General features: G+C 35.4%; 1 protein-coding gene across 1 annotated transcript; it reads right to left on the bottom strand.

Moving 5' to 3' along the window:
- Positions 1 to 17: 17 nt before the first annotated feature.
- Positions 18 to 19701, bottom strand: gk5 (glycerol kinase 5). Its single transcript, XM_067453998.1, has 16 exons — positions 19071 to 19701; positions 18882 to 18975; positions 16218 to 16293; positions 16040 to 16133; positions 13737 to 13868; positions 13587 to 13662; positions 9739 to 9800; positions 8649 to 8722; positions 8495 to 8555; positions 8230 to 8356; positions 7395 to 7499; positions 7057 to 7151; positions 6501 to 6604; positions 2073 to 2132; positions 1855 to 1988; positions 18 to 1243 (listed from the first exon to the last, which is right to left on the bottom strand). Exons 1-16 carry the CDS (start codon positions 19197 to 19199, stop codon positions 1077 to 1079), a joined length of 1590 nt encoding a protein of 529 aa, XP_067310099.1. The 5' UTR covers positions 19200 to 19701; the 3' UTR covers positions 18 to 1076.
- Positions 19702 to 20772: the final 1071 nt, after the last annotated feature.

Genomic DNA, 20772 nt, shown 5'->3' with positions numbered 1-20772 from the left:
GCATGACAACGCAAACATGACATTAAAATAGCATATTTATTTAAAACAAATAATATCACATACTGACATGAAACATGGCACAATGTTAAGAGTTCATTGAAAGTCTATTCATAAAATACATTTTTATTTATAGCAAATGTCATGTATATTTTCTTTGAAACCCCCTGATAGAGATAACAGCGTATGATATTACAGTTTCACAGTTACTTATTTGCTACAGCTGAATGCATCATATCATTAACCACTTTTGATAGTATCAATTGAAATCGAAAGTTAAAAAAAAAACTACCCCAACAACACTATAGCACTTCAGGTAACAAGTTTTCCATGTGTGCAGCATTTTCTTTGTATTAAGAGGTACTTTTAATATACAAAAATAACCTATATAACATTAAGACAGTATGTGCAATTAGAAAATGTCAGCTATTATTACATTAAAATTACAATAGCATTAATGAATGCTTGTATAAATAGCCATACCCTACTAATGGATGAACAATGTGTTTTAACTCAGTCAATTAATAAAGGTGAGAAAGAGCAGTATGTTTAACTTATTATTCCCATCCAATCTATGTAAACAACATTAATTACATATAATTACTATACTTCTCTCAGGGTGAGATGTCAACATTTGGGAGATGAGAAACCAGGTTAACTCACTGTGGATCTCTCGTACAAAATCACCTAATTAAGGCACATAGCAAGTTCAAATCCATTTGTTCATATTTATAATAAACAAGAAAACAGTAGATGGTTAAAGGCACTAATTGATTTTCAGTGCCTAATGGCTGAAGTATCGATTGGCAAAGTCATAATACATCTTCTTATTTTAAAATAGGAATTGTGCTGCAGCCTACCACCCAGTCATCATAATACCACTGGATTCACAACTTGGTGCTATGACTTGGATTTGCAGACAAGTTGTAAATCTGTAAAACTCCTAATGATTAGGCAAGACTCTACACTGTTCACATAAACCGTTTAACAAAACCAGATTGGAAATTATATTCTTCAAGTGTTTTTCACAGTGAGAAAGAATCGCCCCACACCTTTTTATAGAATAAACTTGTGGTAAATCATGGCTGGCTATACCAGTGCATGGACCGCTGAAGAGCCCTCTCCCAGCTCTGCAGGACACCTCTGTATTGGCCCCCCTTGTCCCCTTCCCCTTTACTCCTTCTGGGAAGGAAATGTTGGTCAGTGGTCAAAAGCTTCTTCAGTTCCTCTTGGTTCCTCCAGTAGCCTAAAGGACAACTCAGAATTAAATGGGAAAGCCTGACATATGAAATAATATTCTGTTTTTTTTTTTTTTTTTTTAAATAAAGAAGAAAAAAAGAAGTGACAGTTTATTGACCCGGTAGATAAAAGATAATAAACATTTTGAGCATCATATTTGATATATGAGGGATTTTATTTAGAGGCCCAAACAGAGCAAAAATATGAAATTCTGATTGTAAGCTTGTAGCGTAAATCAATGAGCTCATTATAATAGTACAGCAGACTACTGTAAATATATATTCATACACATATCAGTTGCTCCTTGTATATCTCTCAATACAATGTCTTAGTGAGATGATATTTAAATCCTTTGTTTTATGAGCAAAGCTTTTCACAATTTTATTAACGGGTCTTTTACTAGCTAAAAAAGTATGAACTGTCAATCACATGACCAGGTGGCATGTAGTAGATTGTGTACAACAGGTGTTTCAGCAAATATTAGAATTTTGTAGATTATTTAGAGGGCGTAGAAAGGTGTATATCAAATACAATACTTTATAGGGTTTATACAATCAGATAAAGCCTAGATTAGGAATTGGTTTGTTTGCTGCACTATAATGTAATCTTTTTCCTTACCTGTTCCTAGTCCCGCAACAAACGCAGCTCCAAGGCAGGACATTTCAAAGTGCCTTGGACGTGCTATCTTTCGCCCCAACAGATCAGCCGTCAGCTGCATGACGAAATCATTTGTGCATACACCTCCATCAGCCCTATAAAAGTGTAGATATATATGAAAGTTCAACAGGTAGGATCAGGCTATGCCACAAAACAGAGAACCGGAGTGAGACCCTCACCTGATTTTAGTAATGGGAATACGCGTTTCCCTAAGCATGACATCAAAGAGCTGCTTGTTCCTGAAAATCAGAGTTGTTGTTATTTATTATATGGCCATTTGTATGAATTTGCACAATCTTCTCATGGCCCACTGAAGGTTAGGTTATAGTGTTGGACCCCATATACTTCTGATGCTTTTTATTTTTAAACGCATGTTTTCATTCGAAATTAAAATGTATAAATTAAAATGAAATTGCAAACTTGTAAAACAGCATTTTTCATGAGATGGGATTGGATAAGTCAATAATTATTACAATGGTCAAAGACACCAGCTGAGGAGTGAAGTAGGATAAGATTCCAGAAAGCATGTTATGCGACTTTGACTGGTAAGTTTACTCAACTTGTAAATTTCAGGGTATGCATGTAAGCATAGCAGCTCATTCTTTGAACATAACCTGCTCCAGATCAGGTTTTGGAACCAGCATACCTCGAGTAAACAAGGTTTGGGTTAATCAATCCATAGTTCAACCCCCCAGGGCTGTTGAGTTCAGGCTTTATTTTATCTGAAGTATGAAACTTTTCTAAAGGGTAAAAAGGGCAACCAAGTAGGAATGAGTCTCTATTGATATACAAGTCTCGATTAACTACTCTAGATTGGTAGAGGAGAGGGTGGTTCATCCAAAGGAGGGTGGTTTGCATCCAATCACCTTTTCATTTCTTTCTTTTTTCTGATGTGCAGTGGCAGAACCAAGTCAGATGACAATCGAAGAACTCATTATGTTTACAATAATGACTGATTGTGAGAATGAGATGAGTGAAGCAAAGCCTCATCAGGGGTCTAAGATGGCCAATGTTTTATCTTTATAACTCAAGTGACATTTTCATCCCTGCAGACACTGTTTGAGTTGTTGTGCTCAAAGAATTGGCAGGTTTTCTTGTCTACAAATTTTATAGTTTGATAATTTCCTGCAGTAAAGAACTATAGTGAAAGTTAAACTAAAAGTGCATTGCCAATATCTGATTGACATTCATTGTGAATAATTCACTTACATTTAAGTCATGAATGGAATGGAATACTGAAGTGTTGATTATAAATGATTAATCAGTACACATCATTATTTTGTGTCCTCGTAATCTATCTTCTATCCCCTTTTTCAATAACATCTCATCTCTTCTCTGATGATATTTACTAGCATGATGGCAAAAGCAAACAATAATCATCCAATCAATACCATATGGACAAAATGAAGTCCTACCCTACATTTTTTCGAGAAGCCATTTGACTTAGATATACTTCACAATAGAGAGGAAAAGACTGAAACAACTTCTGTTTAATGCCAACTTCAATAAATCTAGGAAAAGTGTTAAATACCAAGCTAAATTCTACAAAAAGGATTACACATGCCTCAGAATACATGTGGTTGAGGACAAAGTCTATTTACACTGATCTTCAGTGACCCGTTTAACTCAAATATTTTCCATTCCAAAGATGTTAGTTAATCATTTAAGTAGGTTGTATATTGTAGGTAGTAGGTAGGTAGGTAGTATGTTGTGTTTTATCAGAACAGGAACAATAACATATGATTGGAAGCAATCCTGGGGTCCGTTCTTTGTACCTCGATTAATACATCCGAGTTGATTTGACAGATCCCAGATCTTTTAATCGTGATAACTGATCTCTAGCTAATTTGGTCTTTCAAACTAATTTGTGGATTGGATTAAAAAAATATCTGGATTAAGTTGTCTGAGATTACTGCATGTTCTTGTGTTCAGTGAAGATGACAGATGCATCAATACTCGAAACCACAATTAGCAAAGCAGCGATTGGCTGGTGGCAAGACTGCAGCGTAATTACATCATATAAATTAAAAAAGACACCTCATGAAAAACTTGACAAATTTCTGGACATTTAAAAGGAAACAGCCAAGCAACCAAAACAACATAAAAGTTATAATAGATAAATGAAATGTGCAGGTTTTTTTAAACATGATTCCCAATCATTTGTATTCACCATTTCTAGTGTTTCAATGTTCAAGCCTTTTGTTGTTAGCAATTGTTACGTGCAGAATTAATTAGTTTCTTAAGGGTCAAAATCAAGTTCTCTGAATCAAGCCACTACCATAATATCCATCATCACTCAAATTAATGCAAAACTCAGATTAACTGTACAGATTATAAGACTCCAATAAAATTATAAAGTAATGATTCCATCAAAAATAAATCTCTCAATCAAGTGGGAGTGTCTATAGTATTATTGGCTACACAACATTATTATTTTTGATATTAATATTTCAATATTATTTTTAAATTCATTTTTATATCATCATTATTATAAATTAGTATTACCCCTGGATCAGTAAAGATCTCTTGTAATAAAGTAGTAGTGGTTGGGACAAATTTTAAGTAGCAATGCCGTTATAAAGATGCAGTCTAATCTTGCTTACGATAAATAAACCTCCTCGGAAGTATAGTTTGATCTCACAGACCTGTTGCCATGACAGCAAGTCCAGGATGAGCTTTGAAGAACCAAACTATACAAGACCATGTCAAATCATCAACAATCAAATCCAGCAGACTGAGTTAGCGATGTACGAAGAATGGACCTCATCACTATAATATGTACAGTGCCTTGCGAAAATATTCGGCCCCCTTGAACTTTGCGACCTTTTGCCACATTTCAGGTTTCAAACAATGATATGAAACTATTTTTTTGTGAAGAATCAGCAACAAGTGGGACACAATCACGAAATTGGAATGAAATTAATTGGATATTTCAAACTTTTTTAACAAATCAAAAACTGAAAAATTGGGTGTGCAAAATTATTCGGCCCCCTTAAGTTAATACTTTGTAGCGCCACCTTTTGCTGCGATTACAGCGGTAAGTCTCTTGGGGTATGTCTCTATCAGTTTTGCACATCGAGAGACTGAAATTTTTGCCCATTCCTCCTAGCAGAACAGCTCGAGCTCAGTAAGGTTGGATGGAGAAAGTTTGTGAACAGCAGGTTTCAGTTCTTTCCACAGATTCTCAATTGGATTCAGGTCTGGACTTTGACTTGGCCATTCTAACACCTGGATATGTTTATTTTTGAACCATTCCATTGTAGATTTTGCTTTATGTTTTGGATCATTGTCTTGTTGGAAGACAAATCTCCGTCCCAGTCTCAGGTCTTTTGCAGACTCCATCAGGTTTTCTTCCAGAATGATCCGGTATTTGGCTCCATCCATCTTCCCATCAATTTTAACCATCTTCCTTGTCCCTGCTGAAGAAAAGCAGGCCCAAACCATGATGCTGCCAACACCATGTTTCACAGTGGGGATGGTGTGTTCAGGGTGATGAGCTGTGTTGCTTTTACGCCAAACATAACGTTGCCAAAAAGTTCAATTTTGGTTTCATCTCACAAGAGCACAATCTTCCCAGGTGGCTTGTGGCAAACTTTAAATGACACTTTTTATGGATATCTTAAAGAAATGGCTTTCTTCTTGCCACTCTTCCATAAAGGCCAGATTGGTGCAGTATATGACTGATTGTTGTCCTATGGACAGAGTCTCCCACCTCAGCTGTAGATCTCTGCAGTTCATCCAGAGTGATTAGGGCCTCTTGGCTGCATCTCTGATCAGTCTTCTCCTTGTATGAGCTGAAAGTTTAGAGGGACGGCCAGGTCTTGGTAGATTTGCAGTGGTCTGATACTCCTTCAATTTCAATATTATCGCTTGCATTGATTCCTTGGGATGTTTAAAGCTCGGGAAATCTTTTTGTATCCAAATCCGGCTTTAAACTTCTCCACAACAGTATCTCGGAACTGCCTGGTGTGTTCCTTGTTCTTCATGATGCTCTCTGCGCTTTAAACGGACCTCTGAGACTATCACAGTGCAGGTGCATTTATACGGACACTTGATTACACACAGGTAGATTATATTTATCATCATTAGTCATTTAGGTCAACACTGGATCATTCAGAGATCCTCACTGAACTTCTTGAGAGAGTTTGCTGCACTGAAAGTAAAGGGCCCAAATATTTTTGCACACCCAATTTTTCAGTTTGATTTGTTAAAGTTTGAAATATTCAATAAATTTCATTCCACTTCATGATTGTGTCCCACTTGTTGTTGATTCTTCAAAAAAAATTAGTTTTATATCTTTGTTTGAAGCCTGAAATGTGGCAAAAGGTCACAAAGTTTAATGAGGGGGAATACTTTCGCAAGGCACTGTATACGTGCATTCATTAATTTGGCTAGTTTTAGTGTTATTGGTCATATACAGTACTAGTGTCAGAAATTATTAACTTTAGTTTTTATTAAGGGCAAGAATTTTCCCATTTTTCCCAAAGCCCTGGTTAATTTATGACATTGACACAATCCATCCTTTCTGCTTTTTCCTAACTTTAACGGATCATATTCTTTGAATCACGAGAGATCTTTATACAGTCAGATCTTGCAAATCAGCTCACCTGAACGCTATAGACTCCAGAATGGCTCGGACCAGGTGTCTCTTGGTTGTGGAAGGTTTTAAGCCCATAAAAGAGGCACAAGCTTTAGGATCATTCAAAGGGGCCTGTGGCACACAAACATACATATTCACAGTCGTCCAGATTTCAGATCATCTTGGATCTCATTACCTATTTCATTCAGACAATGACATGATTTAAGGAGATTTCTCCTGTATTTGTAATAAATACATGAGATGGACCAATGGAGTAAAAGAGTAGCAATAAAAAGACCTGCCTGTATAGACAACAATGAAAGTTATTTAACAAAAAAAAGATTAGGAAAACAAAAACTTTTTTTTTTAATATATATATATATATATATATATATATATATATATATATATATATATATATATATATATATATATATATATATATATATATATACACACACACACATATATATATATATATTATATATATATATTATATATATATTTATATATATATATATATATATATATATATATATATACACACACATACATACATACACATATATTATTCACAAACACACCTGTAAACCACTGAAAGAAGGCACAAAATACACGCCGTCTGAGTCTTCCACGCTAGTAGCTATGGCTTCTGTCTCCTTAACATCAGAAAAGAGTTCTGTAAGACATCAACAGAGCATCAAAGAGATTACACTACAATAATAGAATTACAGCAACAAAATAACGGTGTCACCAAGTGATTTCAGCATTTTTTCAGCAATCAAGTTAAATAAATTCTCATAATGGAGTTGAGAGTGCATCTACAATCTTCAATGGTTCTTTTCATTTTTTATGTAGTACAAAATGCATATTGAAGTTATTTTGCATGTAGGTCTAAATGCACTTTAAACATCATACTCACCTAGATCCTGTGCCCATTTAATCGCAGAACCTGTTCCAGCAGCATTACCTTCAGCCAGATACACAACATCAGTACCGATCTTCCACCCTACCAGCGGATAAAGGCCTATTCAGAAAAAACATCATACAGACCACATGAGGAGAGAGGGATCAAGAAACGGACACATCAGTGTCTCCTTTCTAACTGATCACACAAACTCACATCATGCCTAACCTCCTGTTTCCAGTAATGTCCCCTCCTGAACAAAGTGTTGGGGTCAGTATGTTTTTATATTTTTGAAAGAAGCGTTTAATGCTTACTAAGGCTAATCTTTTTGATAAGCGAGTAAAAAGAGTAATATTGTGGAATATAATTTGAATTTAAAATGACTATATTTAAAATTTTTGTTATTCCTGTGATGTCAAAGCAAAATTTACAGCATCATTACGCCAGTCTTCAGTCACATGATCCTTCAGAAATCATTCTAATATGGTGATTTGCTGCTCAAGAAATATTTCTTATTATAAATGTTAAAAACAGTTGCTGCTTAATATTTTTGTGGAAAGTGATCCTTTTTTTCAGGATTCGATTAATAGAAAGTTCAAAGGACCAGCATGACCTCACTAATGATCAATTTAATGCATCCTTGCTGAATAAAAATATGAATTTCTTGAATGGTACTATACACTAAAAGTCATAAAACTTCAATTTAGATTACATGGGGTCTAAATTAGCTGTGTGTTATTGTGTAGTTGGTTTTGATTAGTAATAGTTCTAGTAAATTATTAGTAGGTATTTTACAGCTGAATATTGTGAGCTTATTAATCTAGGTAAGATCAGCACTGGAATGTCATACCAGCTACAGACGTGTGTGGTTTGTTTCCTGTATTTATGTCCATGAAGGTCCCTGTGCCCATAGTAATTTTCACATCTCCAGTGTCAAAACAACACTCTCCAAACATGGCTGCTTGTTGGTCCGCAATCTGTGACAGGTAGGGTTGTGGCACCAAACACAATCAAGTTCATGTCATTAAAAAATAGAAAACTGGGACATTTACAGAAATGTTAATTACTGTGTATTCTCTTTATAAATAAATCAAGTAAAACTGCATTATACTCACAACAGACATGATTGGGATGGGCACCCCGAATATGGATGGATCACATGATCCAAATTTGTGACTAAATACAAGTAAAGAGAGTATCAATTATTTAGTCAAACATGGACTAAAACGTTTTCTGGAAATATTGGAGCAATTCAGGGTGCATGAATACCTTGTGTTCTGCACTGTGGGAAGGATGGAGAGAGGTATAGAGAGAAGTGAGCAAAGAAATCCACTCCAACACATCTGATGATCACACAAACACACTATGAACACAGACAGTATCTATGAACAAGCACCACTTACAGAAACATGCTCTAAAACACTGTATGGACAAAATATACCAGAAAAAACACAAACACAAGATAAATGTGGGCATAATTCATGCCCTAAAAGTATAATTCACCCAAAAATGATAGACCAATAATTCAATTAATTCAATGCTGCCTACACAAAAAAAATGTTTAAAAAATAATTTAGATGAAAACTTACAAGATTTACAAGAAATCACGTAATGTGTTTGTAAATTAGTAAAGATGAAGTTAATTATTTTCAAACAAAAATATAAACACTGACTGAAAATAATTTTGCTTTGTCAAATGTTCAAAAATGTGTTGTTCTGTTTGCCAAACATTCCAATTTATTTTAATGTTTCTGAACTGACAGTCTAATATTTCTGAAAATGTTTTTTTTTTGCTGCATGCTGCATGTATTTGACCAAAATAAATATAGTAAAACAATGTAATATTGTGAAATGTTATTACAACTTAAAATAACATGCCAGAATCTACCCAGAAGGTTGTAGGGGAAAGTCTGAAAAAGACTTGTCAGGAAAGTAATTTCAAAGGTTGTAATTTTATATTTTTTTATATGCTATGACAGAAGAGAACAGTTCATGTTTTAAATTATTAAAATTTTGTCTGGGTTCTCAAAGCAACTGTTTATTACAGATCAGCAATTTTTCTCCTTTTATGTAATAACAGTTATACATGTTTGGAAAAACTTGTGTAAATAATGTCAGAATGTACATTTTTGGGTAAACTATCTATTTTTCTAGACAGGCACGTTCGTTTGTACTCAAGTCCACAATCCAAAGGTAATGATCAGATAACAGCAATTACACAAATATTACAAGTAATCAGACAGCTGTACCCGATAACTATAGCTGGCTACTCCATCAATAAAAAAATACTGGAATCTAGATTCCTTGAATTTCCTTTGTGATTAATAAAGTATATAATCAATCAATCAATCAAACTGACCTGATAGGAATCAAATATTGCTGTTGCACTGGCATTAGAGTAATCAGTAGCGTGAACCAGGCCTGCAAACAGACAGTAAAAAAATAACTTACTGCAAGCAGATCAGATTTGTACTACCCTTCTAATATTTACACTGACCAGCTAAAACTATTTATAGCCAGAGCTGTTTTTACCAACATTTTTGGTATGCGGGACAATATATATTACACTGATCAGGCATAACATTATGACCTAATATTGTCCTAATCTGAATCCTAATATTGTTTGTCCCCACTTTTGCTGTCAAAACAGATGACGCATTATCTTGCTGAAAGAGGCCACAGTCACCAGGGAATACCGTTTCCATGAAAGGGTGCACATGGTCTGCAAAAATACTTAGGTAGGCATGTATCAAAGTAAAATCCACATGAATGGCAGGACCAAAGGATTCCCAGCAGAATATTTTCCCAAAGCATCACACTGTCTCCGCCATCTTGTCTTCTTCCCATAGTGCATCCTGATGCCATGTGTTCCCCAGGTAAGTGACACACACGAACCGGCCATTCACGTGATGTAAAAGAAAACATGATTCATCAGACCAGACCACCTTCTTCAATTGCTCCATGGTCCTGGTCCAATTGCTAATGCTCACAGGCCCACTGTTGTCGCTTTTGGCGGTTGACAGGGGTTAGCATGGGTGCCCGGACTGATCTGTGGTTATGCAGCCCCATAAGCAACAAATTGTGATGCACTGTGTATTTTGACACCTTTCTATCAGAACCAACATTAACTTCTTGAACAATTTGAGCTACAGTTGCTAAACTGTTTAATCGGACCACACGCGCCAGCCTTCGCTTTCCATGTGCATCAGTGAGCCTTGGCCATCCATGACGCTGGCGCCGGTTCACCACTCTTCCTTCCTTGGATCACTTTTGATAGATAGTGACCACTGAGGAAAACCCCACAAGAGCTGGAGTTTTGGAGATGCTCTGACCCAGTCATCTAGCCTTCACAATTTGAACCTTGTCAAACTCGCTCAAATCCTTACGCTTGCCCATTTTTCCTGCTCCTAACACATCAACTTTGAGGACAAACTGTTCCCTCGCAGCTTTATATATTCCACTCACTAACAGGTGCCATGAAGAAGAGATAATCATAATGTTATGCCTAATTGGTGTATATTAAAATGTTAACGCTATAATATCTCCATGACAGCCATAAATCCATAAAAACATTACTGATTTTTAAACATGACCCAAATTTATTATGTGCATGCCATTATAGCTAATGCTTCAAAGACAAATATATATTTGTTACAAAGCAAGGACAATTTGCATTGTATTTGCTTTGGGGAAAAAAATGTGTACCATTCAAAAGTTTGGGTCAATAAAAAAAAACAACACTTCTATTTACTATATTATATTTCTCTCTATTCATCAACGAATCTAGAAAAGTTTTTTTTACAGTTTCCAAACAAATATTAAGCAGCACAACTACTTTCAACAATGATAATAAATCTTTCTTGAGCATCAGATCAGCAATTTCAGTCAAATCCTGAAAAAAACAGCCATTTTAAATTGTAATAATATTTCACAAAACATAAGAGCATAAGAATATAAGAGACCCCAAACTTTTGAACAGTAGTGTATGTGATCAGTGAATGTAAAATACATCCAAATACAAACACTCACACACTGGCTCCTGGCCATCCTTATGAATGATGTGCCAAGTTGGAAAATAAGCACTGTAAAATGATAATCATCACTGTAGATATGATTGCAAATGATTATTTACTCATTAACAATGTCAGTATACCGGTCACATTTGCCAATGATTGTGGGAAAACTGCTTTCTAGGGTTAGTTTCTGTCAGTGGTGTAAGACATCAGATCTGTCCACACTTCATTGAACAGATCATTTTGCTGCCTGTCACATTCTTACAGCAAGTAAAAAGTAAATATGACAGACCTTGTTGTAGGAAACATGCTGAAAGTTGTTGCAGAAACAAGGTTGTGTTGTTGCGAAGAGCAGGTTGAGTGGAAAATTACAATATAATGCTAGTCAGCCTGGTCTAAACACTTCTTTGAATTTTGAGACCTATTCATCATGTTGTAACACGGTGTCTACTTTGGACACGAGCAGTGCGATGCGGTGCTATTCAACGCAACAAAAGACATATTGCCCATTATAATCACTGATGTTGTCTACACCGATGCCTCATTCTATTTATATCTGATATAAAGGACAAATGCTTTTCAACGGTCACTTTGTCACGTCCAGTGTAGACAGCTTCTAAGACAATATCTGTATTGCAAATCTTTAAGTACAAACCCAATTGTAAAAAAGTTGGTTCACTGTTCAAATTGTGAATAAAATGGAATGCAATGATTTACAAATCTCATAAACTTATATTTTATTCCCAATAGAATATAGATGACATAAAATGTTGAAAAGTGAGATATTTTGAAATGTCATGCCAAATATTGGCTCATTTTGGATTTCATGAGCATTACACATTCCAAAAAGGTTGGGACAGGTAGCAAAAAGAGGCTGGAAGAGTTAAATGTACATATAAGAAACAGCTTGAGGACCAATTTGCAACTTATTAGGTCAATTGGCAACATGATTGAGTATAAAAAGAGCCTCTTAGCGTGGCAGTGTCTCTCAGAAGTCAAGTTGGGCAGAGGATCACCAATTCCCCAATGCTGCGGCGAAAAATAGTGGAGCAATATCAGAAAGGAGTTTCTCAGAGAAAAATTGCAAAGATTTTGAAGTAATCATCAGCTACAGTGCCTAATATCATCCAAAGATTCAGAGAATCTGGAACAATCTCTGTGCGTAAGGGTCAAGGCCGGAAAACAATACAGGATACCCATGATCTTCAGGCCCTTTTGGTGCATCATAAAGAGAAAGATGCGACAAAGAAGACCTAAGACAGTTGAGCAACTAGAAGCCTGTATTAGACAAGAATGGGACATCAATTCTATTCCTAAACTTGAGCAACTTGTCTCCTCAGTCCCCAGACATTTGCAGACTGTTATAAAAAGAAAAGAGGATACCACAGAGTGGTAAACATGGGCTTTTCCCAACTTTTTTGAGTTTAGTTGATGCGATTCCCTTAAAATTATTACTAACTATTATTATTATTATTATTAACATTTTCTTAGTTTATGAATCTATGTTGTATTCTGAATAAAATATTGATATTTGAATCTTCCACATCATTGCATTGTTTTTATTCACAATTTGTATGGTGTCCCAACTTTTTTGGAATCGGGTTTGTATTGCTGCTGTTGTTGTTTTTTTTTAGGATATGCCTTCCAAGGCAATGTCAGTGCAATAGAGAGCAAAGATATTCTGGAAAATGAAAGCGTGCTCTTTTTAAGATTTTATCAAAAAGTAAAAATCTTGAGATGTACCTTTATCTATAAGTCTGTATATTTAGGTTTGTATATTTTGCTTTCCTTCTTTTTATTTGTGTCACATGGTATACTAATCTTTCTAAATGGATCCATGTTAATATTTTCAAGTCTTATTTTTACGTCTTGTGATCGTGGGTGGATTTTGGGCTCTGTTGTAAATAGTTACATTTTTTTAAATGTCTAATAAATAAAGAATCAAAAAAAAGAAAAAAAAAGAAAATGAAAGCGTGCCACAAAACACACAGATCGGATCTGAACAGTTTCGATACACAGTTTGGACAGTCGATCATTCAGATCAGATTCCAACAAATAATCGGATTTGGACTGATGGTGTGACCATAGCTAAGGGATTCCAGCTAGAATACTATGCACATAAAGATCTGAATTCCACCATTCAGGTGAATTCTATACAATAGGATCGATCAGATTTTCAAAATGAAACGGCCACCTTTAGTGAGTTTGTACAGCAGCCAGGTGTCTATGGTCCCAAAATAACACGAGCCGTCTTCGACCGCCTGCCGCAACTGAGAAGAGAGAAGTTTAGGTTAAAAAGAGAGGACAAATCCAGAATGCCATAATTGAACTAGTCCTTGTTTACCTCAGGAATATTGTTCAAGGCCCAGACAAGACGCAGTGACATATGCTGGGTGGTAAAAACAACCAAACTGGCTGCAAGGAACCGCTTCTGTCTGGTAAGGAAGTACAGCATCTTCATCACACCACGTACTGTCTGTCATAACACATACATACATATATACATACATACAAGTAAATATGCTGTTAGTCACAAAATCAAAATTGACTATTCTTATTTTTTTACGGAAAATGTATTACAATTAAATACTGAAGATTTTACAGTATTTAATACACATCAGCATTTTTTTTTATTCATGTGCCCGCAACTATAAAATAACTCCTTCTCCCTTTTGCAAAGACATCACCTCTCTTCTCTTAGAGGTTTTTTAGGGCGGGACAATCTCACTCACTAGGGATCACAGCAAAATCACAACAATCAACAAATTTCAAACGTTTTCTAGTTCACTTCCGTTTTATGCCGACTTTAAATATTTTAAATATTAAAGCAGCTTATGATGAGTTCAGACTGCACGATTTTCAAAATCGTCAGATCACTGCTCTTTTCACGCTGCATGACTATCTGGGCCAGCATTCAGTTGCTGGTGTATTCACACTGCACAATGGATAGGCGACAGGGGGTTTTACACCACATGACTGTACAAGAGGAAGAATCACCGACAGCCCTGTCCCGTTCGCAAACTATGTTTCACAATCACAACGCGAGATCACACATGTGTCAGTTCTTGTGCAAGGAGAAAAAGAAAATAAGATTATGGAGGAGAAAATGGTTGGAGACACAGGGACCAATGATAGTGCTCTGCAAATTGAGTTGGACATAAATAAATCAGTTTGCAATGTGCTGCTGTTCAGCTGGTCAAGCAAATCTTTGTGGTTTGTTTCGGTTTGATTTAATTGTAAATCATCTAAATACTGATATTCTGGTCTATAACTTTCTTCCCCAACTACCTGCTGCCCTGTATCTTGCTCACTCAATGGCCGTCATCGCAGATTCTTTTTTCGGACATTTGTCGGCGAGTCAAAATTGTGGCTAAAATCGGGCAGTGTAAACACGGCATTACAGTAGTTACAACAAAGAGACGTGAAAAGCCCCTTAAGGGAACTTCAAAAAAGTAAAACAGATGACACCACCACCTTCCGGAATGATCTTTGTTCTCTATGATAAGATAGTGAAAACATTTTTCTCTTTTGAAACTTGTTCAAGAAGAACCAGTTTTATCTGTGACTACAAATACAGGATCAGGGATGCTTAGAGCCAACTCCAATAACATGGGTCATAATTTTCAAACTAACTAGATTGTCTCAGCAATGATGGGACGCAAACTAAACAATGTGAATGATGCAAACCATAGGAGCATTAACTGACCACACTGGGTCATGAAACTCAAACCAGCGACTATTGAGGGAATTCTGCCGAGTCAAACATGAGCACTTTTAGCACGTGTCAGTGTCACAAAAATACTGAGGCCAAAATATTCACTGTCTTTGAAAAGTCGTAGAGGTTCTTGTGTCACTGCTGTATTGCTTATTTAGCTTACAGGACTTGAAATGAATACTCATTCATTGACGTACACAATGAATGACAAACACTACGAACTGTCACAGTCCAAACAATACACACTTTGTTTGCAGTAATAAACTGCAGCGAACTGTTATTTACTGACTGTTATTAAATAGTATAAGCAATTGTTTAACCATTTGGAGATTATTAGCATTAACTGTACCCAACAGCTGTGGAACCAATAATACATCATTTATGTTTTGCATAAATATTGTATAAGCGTTAATTTTTGCTGTTAATTTGCTTAATAATTTGCTGTAATAAAATTACACTACTGTTTAAAAGATTTTTTGTACGTTTTTGAAATAAGTTTCATGGCTGCATTTATTTGATCATAAATACAGTAAAAGCAGTAACTTTATAAATTGTAAAAAGCAGTAAATTGTAATTGTAATAAATATTTTGCCATGAAATGTATTCCTGTGATGCATCTTTCATCTTTCGATTCTATGATGAATAGAAAGTTCAAAAGAACAGATTTTATATTAAATAGCAATATTTTGTAACATTATAAAAGTCCTTAGTTACTTTTTATCTATTTAATGTGTCCTTGCTGAAAAATAAATCTTACTGACCACAAATGTCTGAAAGGTAATAATAATAATGTATGAATGAACTGTCAATGTCGATCCAAGATGTGATCATTTGGATAATGTCAATTGTTCTGTTCGAGAGACTGGCTTAAGTAGATTCTGAAATGAACAAACATATCGACAAGATGAGGACATCATCCACAGCAGCCTCACCTTCATAGTGCAGGATCCGTTCCAAGATCTCACCAACTCGTCTGCCCTCATATCCTGCCAGGTGATGAAATTATGAAATGTTTTTCCTGTGTTTCTGGAGATAATAACAGAAAAACATCACCTCTGTCAGTACAAGGTGCTCTCTGAGGAGCCATCACAGGATTTTACATGTACTAACCTGTCCCAGGTCATGAATGTTGCCCTCTGGGTTGAGATGCCAAGACCTTCCATTTGGCACATCTGTAAGCCTGAGTCTGAATGACACAGAGGATAAAGAGGTACCTGTCATTATTCTAACCTTCATCAGACCTTTAAACTCAAGACCAACAAAATTTACCACAGTGGTTCTAAACCTCTTTGACAACAAGGTCCCCTTTTTACAAGACAATATTCAAAGGCCTCCTATTTAAAGGTAGCCTGGATTCCAACATTTGAGGTCAGAAAGTTCGGTCTAGACTTGATCTATTGTAGAGCAACTATGCTTGAACCAGAGCTGTTCGGACCAATCAAATTCACAGTAAAGTAATCATCCACGTCAACAACTTGAGGCTTGGGTTTAATTTGTTCTAAACCTAAACGGAGAATTTGTTTGTATATGCATTCACCTTTACTATTTCTCTAAAAAATGATGATCGTTTTGGTAAGTTTAAAGGGTTTCAAATTAATTTAAGTTACAAACTAAACTAAAAAAATCGTCATCATATACTCACCCTCACGTCATTCAAATCCGTAAGTCTTTTATTCATATTCAAAAGTGAGAATCTGGGAGATTTCTGTACCTCCACTGACAGTCTACGGCAGTTTTTCCCAACCACACACACTAGTGATAGGTTGCCAGGTGTGCCGTGGAAAACGACCAATCTCCAAAAAAATAACTACAAAAAAATGCTACAAAGCATGTAAAAGTGGTCAAACCATGTAATTCCATTGGATTCTCAAACTGTCGGTCAAACCACATAACTCCACCCACCTCTATCATGAATGAAGTGCCACACACTTAAAGAACGTTTAAGATGTTTGTGTAAGTACAGTGTTTCTTTACTCAAGAACATTATGTCTATTAGACATGTGCCGATTTTCGATAATGCGATTTATCACGATAATGAATATGCACGATATTGTTATCGTGGGCACTTTAAAATATCGTAAATAATAATTTATTAACAATTTATAATTTTTTTATAATGCACTCAAGAATACTTTGCCCATCAACCGTATAAATGCTCAACACCGCTGTATTCTGCGTCAAAGGGACACGCGCTCAGATATAAACAAGCCCAATGTGCGTCTGCACATGACTGAACCGGTGAAGGAGACGCGCTGCTGAAGTGCCGCTCAGTGACAGCAGAAGGCGCTGATAAACTGCAGAATGGAGCCGATTACCCCGGAAACCAGCAAACAAACAAAAAAACGCGTGTAGTTTTTAAAACATTCATTCGTTTTTGTAATCTCAATGTTGTTCATCACAGCACCTAATACTTAATACTTAAAGACTTAATAGGCTATTTATTTTCAAATTTAAACATTTTTATGTTTTAATCTGGACTACAACCCTAATAATTAGAACTGTTCTAATTATTTGTTATATTTCAGTATAACTTTGAGATACGACTTCATTAGTTAACATGTTAATTCATTATTACCAAACTGACAATGAAAAATACTTATAAAGAATTAATCATTCTATGTTCATTTCTTAGTTACTTTTTAATAACATTAAAATCAAAATCAAAATAACTTTTAATGGACCTAAGATAAAACTAACAATGATCAGTATTTCTTAACTAACATTAACAAAAACATTATTACTTTCTGTACCAAATGTAGCTATTGCTCAATCTTAGGTAATGCATTAAATAATGAGCCCTTATTGTAATTTGTAAGCCTACCTGTTGTTCTTTATAGCCTAATTCTTTTGCACTTTAATCTGTTTGAAAATTTTACTTTTACAGCTCTGAAAAAAATCAAGAGACCACTTAACATTGATTTCTCAATGAGGGGTCTCTTAATTCTTTTTCCAGAGCTGTATATATTTTTGGTGCATTATTGTATTTAAACATTCAGTTATTTTTGTTCTTACAAAAATAGTTCTTAAAGCTGTTATGCTATGGCAACACTTTTTTTTTGCAACTTATTTAAATATCGTGATAATATCGTATATCGTGATAAAACTTCATCAAATAATCGCAGCATGAAAAATTGATATCGGCACATGCCTAATGTCTATAAAGGCTAATGTTTCTTTTATTTAAATAGCAGACAAGAGTCTTAGTCTGGTATCTGCCATCTAGTTGGAGCTAATTTAATCTAGTTTAAATATTCTGATAATATATATATATATATATATATATATATATATACATACATACATACACACATATATACATATATCTATATATACATATGCATACACCTCTGGTATGTAAATAAACAATGAATATAATAATCTCAAAAATGTCAGTTTAATGACAGTTCAACATCTTTATTTTAGTGTTTTTTTTATTTTTTATTTAAGATTATGTAATACAAATAAATAACAAATAAATAATAAATTACATGCAGAAGACAGTCACAATAAACATGTTGTGCTTGATTTATCTTGTCGAAATAAAAATTATATGAAATTTGATACTTAAAATGTTATATTATATTGTTTTCATTAAACAAAATATATAATATGCAGCATTTGTCTATAGAATGACTTGTCAGCATGCATACTAATAGATGGGATGTTTTGATATCTGATGCAATGATGTTCATGATACGTGTTTACAAGTGTCCAACTAGTTTTTGGGGGCGCTATAAGCTTGTGTGATTTTTGAAGCCGAATAACAAGTCTCACCTCGAACTGCTCCCTTGACTACAGTGACAAACCCCTTCCACAGTTCCTCAGGTTCAATCTCTACCCATCCAGGCCGAGGATAAAGAAGAGACACCTGTAAAAACAATAATTGCTGTAAGATTTCACACATGGAAGGCTCTGGCACAATCCTGTCAAGTCAGTTATTCCAGTCAACCTGTTGTCATTTACCTTAGAGGAGCAGGACCCCTTGATATTGGCACTCTTATCGTACACATGGCACCTTATGGAGGTTGTTCCCACATCAACAGAGATAATGTAAGTCTCTCGTTTGCAGAACCCGTTTCTCTGAGTCCCCATTGCACAATGCGCTTATTCAGAAAACTGCAGTTATTTGAGTCACCATGGCTTTGAGCATGTCAGGGAGGATCCAAACTTCAAGTCAAATGATCCCGTTTTCAACTTTGCTCCGTAGACATTTAAGTTTCACTCCTCTAAAGACTTGAAAGCCATATTCGGGCAGTTCTTTGTTTATTCCGTTAAGAAAGACGATTGAATGTGTTCACTTCATTCCTTTAAAGCTGTATTTTCAATGGACAAACAATATAGAAAGTATTGTATGACGTTTGTGTCCCCAAACGTTCCCAAACCGGTCTCGCGCCCTATTTTAAACCGGCAAACGAAACATCTAACGGTTAACGTTACAGTTGTAATTTGAGCCTAAAACACTCTCTTATTTTCATTAGTGGATGATAAAAGGAAACAAAATCTAGAAGAACACGCGACAAACTCGGTTAAGACAGAGCAAATAACAGCGGGCGCGGGCGGTCGATTAGTACGATTGTACAAAACTGTACGTCACATATCAGTCGATAGGTGTGGAGAGTTCTTAAAGAGACAGAGCACCATTTTCTGAAGACAAAAGGGTTATGAACTCTCAGTCCGCTGACGTCATGTGCTCTCGCTGCGAAAAACCGTAAATATGCTAATAGAGCTGTTCAGAAGAATAAATATTGAAGTATTTTGTGAAACTACTTTTAAATAACAATACCATTACGTTTCAATTTAGAAGCAAGAGAGATTTCAGTACTCATTAGGCTATTATTTGCGTGATTTTTTGTCACCCGAAAAATTATCTATGGAATCCACTTTGTCTATACAGTCAGCGCAAGTGTGCAACAGTCAGATTCCAGAAGTAAAAACTCTATTTATTTTGATTTTGAACATGTAAAAACCTTTAAAGAGAACCATACTGTGAGCTATGTTGTTAATCGATGGCATTTGCTGCTGCTTGAACTTTATATCAGTTTATTTTAAAATAATCGTGTTTAACAGCAGAATTGACTGCTGAGCCAAACTAAACTAAAAATTTTACATTGTACTTTTTTATAATCCTAGCAGCAAACAGAGTGGTGTGTAATAATGGAGTACAATAGAGCAAGGTTATTTTCGTAAACGAAAACTGAAACTAAGACTAAAACTATTGGTCAAAAAACATTTTCGTAAACTGAAATAAAATTAAAAAATCTGAATAAATAAAAAACTAAAACTAAACGAAACTAACTACTCTTACTAAAAAACTAACTGAAATAAAATAATAATTAGCAAAAATAAATATTCGTTTTCGTTGTTAATAAGCTCTCTTTAATGTGGTGGAAAATCTGACTGTGGCGGTTGAGGGAGTGTCTATTGCGCAACTGCGCGTGAAGTGAGCTGAGGAGATTAACCGCTGTCCTGTGACGGACGCGTGCAGACGTGCAGACAGGCAACACATCGCCAGTCCTAAACGGGAGTTCACAAAGAATCAATGCGTCCGTGGCAGTGAAAGGGGAAATAATAACACAAGGTAATGAGATGCACGTTGAACTTCTTTTAAGCTCACTGTTTTAGAATGCTGTTTCTTACGTGACGAGAGACGCAGGCGCAAAAGTCA

Source organism: Pseudorasbora parva, chromosome 9 (genome assembly GCF_024679245.1).
Source record: "Pseudorasbora parva isolate DD20220531a chromosome 9, ASM2467924v1, whole genome shotgun sequence".
Taxonomy (NCBI): Eukaryota; Metazoa; Chordata; class Actinopteri; order Cypriniformes; family Gobionidae; genus Pseudorasbora; species Pseudorasbora parva.
Note: the sequence above shows the minus strand (reverse complement) of the source record. Positions and strands in the feature narration are given on the sequence as shown.